Source organism: Octodon degus, unplaced genomic scaffold (assembly GCF_000260255.1).
Source record: "Octodon degus isolate 3935 unplaced genomic scaffold, OctDeg1.0 scaffold00047, whole genome shotgun sequence".
Classification (NCBI taxonomy): domain Eukaryota; kingdom Metazoa; phylum Chordata; class Mammalia; order Rodentia; family Octodontidae; genus Octodon; species Octodon degus.
Genome location: NW_004524623.1, coordinates 13,465,819 through 13,475,468, shown reverse-complemented (window position 1 = coordinate 13,475,468; position 9,650 = coordinate 13,465,819). Strand labels below are relative to the sequence as shown.

Sequence of the window (9,650 nt, the reverse complement as noted above, 5' to 3'; positions counted from 1 at the left end):
CCCAGCCAGCATATATTTAAAGAGTGTGTAGGTAGGTCTCTATGCTGAAATAATTAATGTAGCAGGGGTGCGAGATTGGGATATGTGTGTAAATAACTAGTGATGTTCGAACCATGGGATTACAAGTGTGCCTCCACCAGACGGTGATGAGGTCTGGAAAGGGCTTTTTATAGCAAAGCCCTGGCTTTATGTTTAGAAAAACTGTGGTGGCCACATTAAAAATATTCCAGTGAAACCAGGCATGGTGGTGTTTGCCTATAATCCCAACATTCATTAGGCTAAGGCAGGAGGATCTCTCTGTCTGTCTGTCTGTCTGTCTGTCTCTGTCTCTCTCTGTCTCTCTCTCTGTGGTACTGGAAACTGGTACCGGAACCCAGGACCTTGCACCTGCCAAGAAGGCATTTGTGCCTGCTGAGCTATCACCTGACCCCTGGAGGGTCTCCATGGGTTCAAGTACATCCTGGAATACATAGAGAGACCATGTCTAAGGAAAAGAAAAAAAAAATCCAAGTAATAAGTGACATCAGTAAGTTTCCAAGATATAATAGCAACTGACAAATTAGTTACATATCAGTAACTAGTAATGATCAGTGTGAAAATAAAGCTAAGGAAACTTCACATTAGCATCAAAAGTAATAAAAGGCTGGATGTGGTGGCACACACCTATAATCTCAGTGATTTGGAAGGCGAGGCAGCAGAAGTCTGCATGTGAGGCCAACTCAGGCAGTTTAACAAGACCTTGTCTCAAAATAAAAAATAAGGACTAGAGAGTTGGGCATAGTGGTGCAACCTTAATTCCTGCACTCCAGGAAGCTGAGGCAGGACTGCAGTTCAGCTTCTTTGTGAACAATTTATGAATGTATTGACACTCTGTTTCAAAAAAATAGAGATTGGCAGTGCAGCACAGCGGGAAGGTCCTAGGGGCAGTCTTCAGTGCCCCTTTTTAAAAAATGACTGGGATTTAAAAAAAAAAAAAAAAGGATTGAGCTCAGGCCCTTGTGCTTCCAGGGAAGCGTTTATTCTACTGAGATATCTCCCCATCCCCTGAATTTAAGAACTTAAAAAAAAATTTTAATTGAAAAACATGGCTGGGAAGCATCCCTAGATTCCCTAATATCAAATCAGTCAGTGTTACATTTAATAAGGCAAGTACAAAACACTTTGACAGTTAAATATCTGTTTAAAAAATTAGGTTCTAGACTGAAACCCATTTCCTGTTCATGAGAGTGAGATGGTTTTTTAAAGATTTATTAGTTTGCTAGGCTTAGTAAAGTACCACAGACAGGGTGGTTTAAGCAGAAATTTATTTCCACGCAGTCCTGGGCCTGGAAGTTCAAGATGCAGGCATTGGCAGCTTTGGTTTCTCTCGGGCCCCTCAGCTCCCTCGATGGACATTTGCATGCTGCGTCAGTGCACGACCTTTCCTCTTCATGTGCACCTTGATCTCTGAGGACCCAGATGCCCCCCGAGAGAACACCAGTCAGATGCGGTTAGAGCCTGTCCTAAAAGCCTGCTAGACTTCATCACACCTTTTGTAGGTCGCATCTCCAAATCTAGTCCCATTTTGAATTACTAGAATTTAGCACTTTAGTATCTGCATTTTGAGGAGATACATGTCATCCCATAAGAGATAACAGTGGGCCAGGAAGATGGCTCAGTGGAATAAGTGCTTCCCTGGCAAGAGCAAGGGCCTGAGTTCAATCCCCAGTTCCTCCAAAAAAAAAAAAAGATAACAGTAACCTGTAAAATGTGTGTGTGTGGGGGGTCAATGTGGACAAAAAAGGACAAAATTTCAGGATGGGAAGGGGGATGGCTTGTTGTCTCTAGTGAACAAGCTCCTTGTGAACAAGCTCCTTGTCCTCCAGTCAGTTCACCTTCGTTAGCCAGTAAGAAGCACAGGGTGTGGGCCATGTATCATTTCTGATGCAGCGGGAGGAGATTTTGAGAAATAAGGAACCAGGGTTACTTCAAAAGAGGCCAGCGCAAAGGGGGCCAAGCTCTTCTCCACACCCAGGCGACCATGCAGGTTAGTAGGGGACTCGCTTGCTTTCTGTTGTCCTCAGCATATATGGTCTTGCCCTCCTGAGAGCACTGTGCTTAAGAATTTCCCCAGAGCCAGAAAACACACGACTTTCTACGTAATTTTGCCTTCCAAGGCCCCTAACCCCTCGGGGCCTTGGTCATCATCTGATTTCAACTCACAGTGTAGAGAGCCTCAGTCCATAGCCAGCTGGCTCCGAGGCAGGGTGGCATGGCAGTGGGCATTCCAGAGGGAAACATGAGTCCATGGCAGGACAGAGCAGGCAGCATCTGGCAGCACGAGCCTGCTTTCCCGCTGTCCCTTTCTGTTCCATCCAGGCTACAAACCTATTGACTGGCATCACCCACGTGCAGGGTGGGGCTGCTGTTATCTACATCTTTAACCCCAGCACCACACCCTTATCCAGCCACCTTCAGAACTCCCAGCCTGTGACAGCAGGAGGCTTTGGGGCAACATCTGGATACAAGCCCCAACAGGGCACTAATCCATTCCTGTGCCCTCCACCTAGTTACCTGCCAGCCCACCCTCAAAATACTCGCACTTTCAGGACAGATGTGAATGGGGTAGGGTGGCCTTGCACAAACATTCAGTCCCTAGCAGCAGGCGTCCCTGTGGGGTCACCTGTTAGTAGCCCACGGGAGCCAGCCCCAGTGTGCAGCGCCATCTGGGTCTGGCTTGTGGCCTGCCGGATCCGATCATGTTACACACGTGCAGCGTCTCCGTGATTGGTACTGCCAGTCATCCCTGTGGCTGTAGTTCTTTCTCTGCTGATCGCATCAGGGTTTTTTCTTTTTTTTTTTTTGCCTCTGCCATCCTGAGGACCAAACTCGGCATCATTCATACTAGTCAAGCACTCTACCACAGAGCTACATCCCCCATACTTTTCATTTATTTTTTAAGACAGGGTTTTGCTAATTGTCCAGGGTGGCATTACAGTCCTCCTGTTTCAGCCTTTCAGGATTACAAATGGGTAGCACACCTGGCTAACTTATATAATTTTTAAAAATAAGGAAGCATTTGTCGTATTAACAGAAATTAGTTTTCCAGTCAGTGGGACGAGTTTAATGTTTAGGAATATGAGATTGAAATCTTGGTGCTGTGTCTTAGGAATTGGAGAGAGTAACTTAGGAAAAATACTCTTGGTCATTTGAGATACATTTCCGTAAATGAGAGATTCTGAGAAAAATGTGGAGGAAAAGCATCTCATCTGTACCTGCACAGACTAGGATTTGACTCTTGCTGAGCCAGATGTATAAATACAAGTAAAAATATACATGCTGTTTTATGAAAGGCCTGGAGGAAAAAGGTCTGGGTGCTAAGAAGCATTGGCAAGTGTTACGGTTTGTAGACCAGTGAGATAGCTCAGCAGTCTAAAGCTCCTGCTTAGGCAAGCACAGGGACCACCATGGTTCAATCCCTGGCACCACTTGCTGCTCCAGCCCCGCCCCCAGGCGGGCTGAGCCAGCCACACACAAAAAAGTGTTATGGTATGTGTCTAGGTGTCCCCCCAAAGCCTCATGCAGTCATGGGGTGGCTTCTGGAGTTTGTGGTTGATTATTGTGGCTGTGGATGCTGCACCTACCCTGGGGCAGGTAATTTTTGCATTATGATGTAAGAAGAGAGAGGCTAGCTAGTTGTTGCCTGAGCTGCTCCAGTTCCCTTTACTCTTTGCTGCCACCATAAACTGATGCTCTCTGCCATGTGCCACCCAAGCTTGGAGCCAGCTGAGTATAGACTAAAACCTTCACTGACTATGAGCTAAATAAACCTTTCCTTCCTTTATTTTGGATGTCGGGTATTTGTCCCAGCAATGAGAAGAGTAACTGAGACAACAAGTGTTAGGAAACTACGGCACAGGTAATTTCTGTATTGTTTGTATTTCAGATGTCTTTGGTGCTTGATTCAGAATATTTCCAGGTACATCACAGACATTAAGCCTCTGCCTCCCAACATAAAAGATAGACTGATTAAAATAATGAGCATGCTGGGACGGATAACAGATGCAAATATAAATGAGGTAAGAGTCTGTATTGCTGCAAAGCAAGCATGTGTCTTTTGAGTTGTTCTGTTTTACAGACAAGGTCTTGCTCTTAGTCCAGTCTGTCTGGCTCTTAGTCCTGAACTAGCAGTCCACCTGCCTCACCTTCCCAAGGACTCAGATTACACCATGTATCTGTTCTGTATTTTTTTATTGTCAACATATAGCTTTAGATTTTTTGAGCAAGGAGATAGAGTAGAACTAGAAATCATTTTAAAATATGAGAGGCTGAGAAGATAGCTCAGCAAAGTGCCTGCCTGGCAAGTGCCAGGTCCTTAGTTTGATTCCTGGTACGAAAAAAAGAAAAAACCGAATCAATTTGGACTTTGTTCCTCCAGATAACAAAAATGCCCCCAAAAAAGCCCTTCTCCACCATTCTTCCAGTTACTTACTTCCCTTGTCTGTGTAGTACTGGGACCCTTCATGTCCATGTTTTCGAAAAGCTTATAAACTTTTGAAACGAAGGATAGCTGTTTCATCATGACTAGTACACAAATCACACATTCCTGTGCAATTCTGTATGCAGCACATTTTGGTAGTTTCTATGCTGTTTCATCCTGTTTTTGTCTATTTTATCTTCTGAAATGTTGATCATAGCTTATTAAGTTGATTTCATAATCCACTCGTGCAGAACAGTCACTTTCTAAGCTAGCCCCATTCTTCTGGAGAAATCCTTACTTCTTGCAGCTTAATATTGACTCCCTTTCCCTGCAGCCATGCCAAGTTCTTCAGCTCAGCTCTGCCTTTCCTTGGCTTGTTCATGAGGCATTATATGTAGCAAACTCATAATCTGACTTTGTCACTCTCTCCTACATGGAGCCTCAGTTCTCTGGACTGTAAAATGGGAGGTAAAAGTAACTACTTCCAGGGGTTTTATGAGGATTACAGTGTTGCACAGCAGCTAATATAATGCTTGGAAAAATCAGTGAGCTGTCTGAAAAGTTTCAACATCCCACCTTATGAAGACTCACTGTCAATATTAATTTTTCCTATTACTTTTATAAAAAATTACATTTCACATAAATACTGGAACCCTAACAATTATTTCAAGTTATACTCACATCAGATGATCCTTGTAATTTCGAACACCTGTACTTTAGGTTTTGATGAAAATCACAAAGCTTTACTCCGGTTTATCAAAACAACATTGACCTAAAATATAGTTATTTTTTTTAAAATACCAAATAAATATATTGTCTGCTTGGAGAGACCTGGTGCTGTGTACCAATTTTATCTTTTCCCTACAAATGCTGCCGCCGCCATGGGTGTCCTTATGCTTCCTCTTGCTGAAGCTGCCAATCCTTCAGTCTCAGCATTTAAGTTATGTATTCCTCATTCCATTGCTTCTCGGCCTTTATTAGCATTGGAAGATACTGTGCTGGCCATCAGTCCCTTCAGGTAACCGCCCTGGCTGGCTCCCTTCCCCGTGATTGTGGATTCCTGAGTCAGGACAGTCTTTTCTGGGTCCTGAGGATGTGGCTTGTATATAAGTCTCTCATCTACTGAAACCATATTTGTAAAAGAAATATTAACAGATTTGAGTTCCATTGTTTTCTTCACAGGCTCAACTACAGAATGTTCTTGCACGTATGCTTTGGTTCTTGCTGCACCAATAATAGACTTCACGATGGAAGGCAGTCCGCACTCTGTGCGGGGAGGTCTGTGGCTGTGCAGCTTGCCAGTAGGACCTGTGTGTCTGTCCAGCACATCAACCCCGACCATACTTGGGTTCATGGGGTTCAGGTACTTCTGCATCGCAGCTATGGTAACAGTTTCCCACGGGTGGTCAAATACATGCTCCGCAGTCCAGATCTTCATAGTGCCGGCGTCCTACTCGATGTTCGGAGGGGCTTGGGACAATGAGGCACAGAGGTACTCCGGCCCCGCCCCTTATCCGGCAGGCACTGCAGTGCACAGGCTCTCCGCAGCACACAGGCTCTCTGAGCTATCTCGCCAGCCCTTTTTTTTTTTTTGAGACAAAGCCTTACTGTGCAGTCCAGGATGAACCTTTAACTCACTATGTAACCTATGCTGGCCTCAAACTCAAAAAAACGATCTTCCTGCCTCAGCCTCCAGAGAGTTTGGACCATAGGTGTGTACCACCACACCCAGTATAATAGCCCCCTTTTTTTTTTTTGCAGAACCGAGGATTGAGCTCAGGCCTTTGTGCTTGCCAGGGAAGCACTTATTCTACCGAGCCATCTACCTGGCCCCTAATAGCCCTTTTAATAGGAAAATCTTTCATCTTCTAACAGATTTTTTTCTCCACTGTTATTTCCACCTCTCAGTTTCTTACCGTATTTCTTTAGCATTATGTCTTGCTACATTGCCTGGGCTGGTTTCCATCTACCAAACTGCCTGTCTCCATCTCCCTGGTGGCTGGTAAATAGGTGTGCACCCCAGTGCTCCACTCCCGCCTCCCCATCTGGAGCTCTACTTCTCTCAGACTCAAGAATTCCTGTGTTAGCATTTCTCTTGCCATCAAATGTAGGTCTTGTATGACTTCTGTCCCTCCTTTGCACTATCTTTTTTTTTGTTTTTTTTTTTTTGCGGAACCGGGGATTGAACTCAGACCCTTGTGCTTGCCAGGCAAGCGCTTATTCTACTGAGCCATCTCCCCGGCCCCTGCACTATCTTCTTATGTCATCACCACCCAGGGGATCCAGTGAATCAGGAGGCAGCAGTACTGGGGAAAGAACGCTTTGTTAGCTAGCTCGTATCTAGAAGACAGCGCTAGCACCTCTGTGGATGTCTCAACATCCTTGCCCTGGGGACAGTCTTTTATAGGCCCTTTCAAAAGGAAGTATGTGTACCTTGGCCAGGTGCTTTCTGAGAAACTCATCTTTCTGCTGGCAGCCATATGCATGTTTTGTTTGCATACTTGTCAAGAGTTGAAGTCCAGTGGATCTAAAGAAGGTGCACATTATAAAGGTTTCCTGATTAAAGTGATTTGTATCTGTTTCTTGTTTTCATTTTGCAGGCAGACTATAACCTCCTTCCTTCCGAGTGTAGCTTTCTTCCATAATTTGGGACTAGAGAGTGATGGGAAGGGGAGGACTTGTGCATTCCTAGCTAACGTGCTGTGTAGTTAATCTTTAAGAGGGAAGAATTAGTGGGCAATGTATCCAGAGATAGACCAGATGGGAACAGAGACAGACTTGTGAGGACTGGCGCTGGAGGCAGGGAGAGTGGTGCGCCTTCGCCTGCTGGCCCCTTTGTTCCTCAGCAGTCTGTTGGACTCATCTGTGTGGTTCTTTTTCAGTTGTTTTCTTCACATGTATGTGTTCAGTTTACCTTTTTTTATTTTCTTGTTCATCTTGTAACATTTTCCTGTACTCCTTTTTTTATTATTAATTTTATTGAGAAACATAACAATAAGACAGGTTCAAAACCAATTAATAGGACAGTTTCAATATTTAATACTTTGCATATTGTTGTCTTCTTAGTGGTTATTCATACTACAAGATGCAGACATGATATCCTGTCCACAAATACTATCAGAACAAAGCTTTCTATTCATTGAATTAAGAGAAAGTAGCTGTATATCTATCCTATTTTGTATGTACAAATACAAAATGGTCCTTCCTTTGTATCCCCTTTTTTGTTTAGTTTTGTTAGAGATGGGTATTCCATTGCCATTTAAATATTGTAGGTGCATGAATTCAGCAAAATAATCCAATATAGTCCAGCAGTCCGTTATAGTAGTGGGTTATCCATAGGACTGGCAATGTCAAAAATTGTTGACTTGAGCCTTTCACAGCTCAGCATATTAATATGGCTTTACTTTTTATACCTCGTTTTTATCCTGTATTCCTTTTAGCAAATTATAATGTTTATTAGTATCTTTGAGCCCTCTCTTCTAATTCTTCTGTCCTGAAGTAAGGAATTAGGAATTGAATTTGTGATTCTTTCGAAATAGTTGTTCTCTAGCTGCTTTGTTCCAGTGGCCTCCAGGTGTTTCTGTGTGCCCTGCAGAGGTCTCCCTGTGTCCCCTGTGTGCTCTCCTTGGTAGTGGCAAGTGTACTGTGTAAGGTCCAGGCCTGGTCTGCATTAGCCCTACTGACCTGACAAGGAGAGGCGACTGGGAGGGCAGGCCACTAAGATGGAGCCCCAGGCACCAGAAAACAGCCATCCTCAGGTCAGGGCTTCACCTTTAGCCCCTCAATGCCTGAATTTGTTAAATGCATGGTAAATAATTCTCCTTAATATTATTCCTGTGTTATCCTTTGTATTTTTACTATTTGTGTTTCAAAAGCTGAAAATGCTACTTAATAGCTTCTGTACTACTTATTTTAAACATGGGTTTGTAGAGTGCCGCCATCACCACACGGCCCACACAAACTAGAGCTCCATCCAGCCCTGCTGTTACCTCACCTTTGCCCAGAATATACTTGAAAGGAAGCAGGCTGTCACTATGTGCTCCAGACCGTAACAGGACTGCAACCGCATCACGGTGTACTTCCCAACATCCGTGTCCGTGCGTCCTTGCCCCTTTGCTTTCTTCATTCTCCCTTGAGTTTCACTGTAGACTTCCTAGGGGTGGAGTCTGCGTGCCCTACGGCAGCAGAACAGCATTTCTAGGTTCCTGATGTTGACAGAGTGAAGGGTGTGTGTGCCTCAGACAAAGCACTGGCACAGTTCAGCAACCCGGTAGCTCTCACTTCTCTGCCACGTTCATGTCTTGCTACCCTTTAGATTATACATCAGTGACATACGTGTGTTTCTTGTTTGTTTGTTTTTTTTTTTTTTAATTTTTATTTATGTGTGTGTGTGTGTGTGGCCAGCTCAGCCCACCAGGGGGCGGGGCTGGCTGGCATGTGGCGCTGGGGGATTGAACCGTGGTCCCTGTGCTTTGCTAAGCCTGTTCTAAGTAGGTGCTTTAGACCACTGAGCCATCTCACCAGCACCTCTTGTTTGTTTTTGTTTGTTTGCAATACCAGGGATTGAACTCAGGACCTTGTGCTTGCCAGGCAGGCACTTTATTCTACTGAGCTATCTCCCCAGCCCCCAAGTGTGTTTTTGACAATCTAATGTTTATTGAAACCAAATTCTACCTGAGCAAAAAGGAGTAAAGAGGATGAATGAGGGTTTTTTTTAAAGCATTTTCTTGCCTTGTTGCTTTCTCTAAATCTCTGTTCTAGGATTTTTTTAAGTATTGACAATATGAAGAGTTCCCGCTAGGTGTGGTGCTGTAATCCCAGCATTCTGGAAGCTGAGGCAGGGGCATCTTGAGTTCAAGGCGAGCCCAGGCTATATAGCAAGTCCAAGTGCATCCAAGGGGAGTGGGGCAAAGAAAACAAAAATATAAAGAATTTCTACAAACCAAGAAGAAAACAGTAGAACAGCAGTAAACCAAATACAGAAGAATTAGGAAATACTGAAAGAGAAAATTTGCGAATAACATACAAAAGGATATTTAACCTCACTTGTAAGTAATCAAAGTGACACTTTGCTTTTCAGTCTTGTAGACTTCAAAACAATACAGTGAGCCCCTATAATTCCTGGAAGTTGTGTTCCTAGAATACCCACAAATTGTGAAAAAACTGTACATTTCAGATGTGGCAAAAAAAA

At 44.0% G+C, this 9,650-nt stretch overlaps 1 protein-coding gene and 1 pseudogene across 2 annotated transcripts in view; one reads left to right on the top strand and one right to left on the bottom strand.

Annotated features, from left to right (window-relative positions):
- The window catches only part of Amn1 (antagonist of mitotic exit network 1 homolog), a 65,277-nt gene that overhangs the window by 2,012 nt on the left and 53,615 nt on the right, over positions 1–9,650 (top strand). For both annotated transcript variants that reach the window (XR_002821320.1, XM_004632180.2), the window contains exon 2: positions 3,926–4,058. Coding sequence is in view for 1 of the 2 variants with exons in the window: in XM_004632180.2 (XP_004632237.1) it covers positions 3,926–4,058 (133 nt within the window). In the remaining variant the exon portion in view is untranslated. The remainder of the gene's footprint in view (positions 1–3,925; positions 4,059–9,650) is intronic.
- On the bottom strand, positions 5,412–5,897 carry LOC105742329 (annotated as a pseudogene).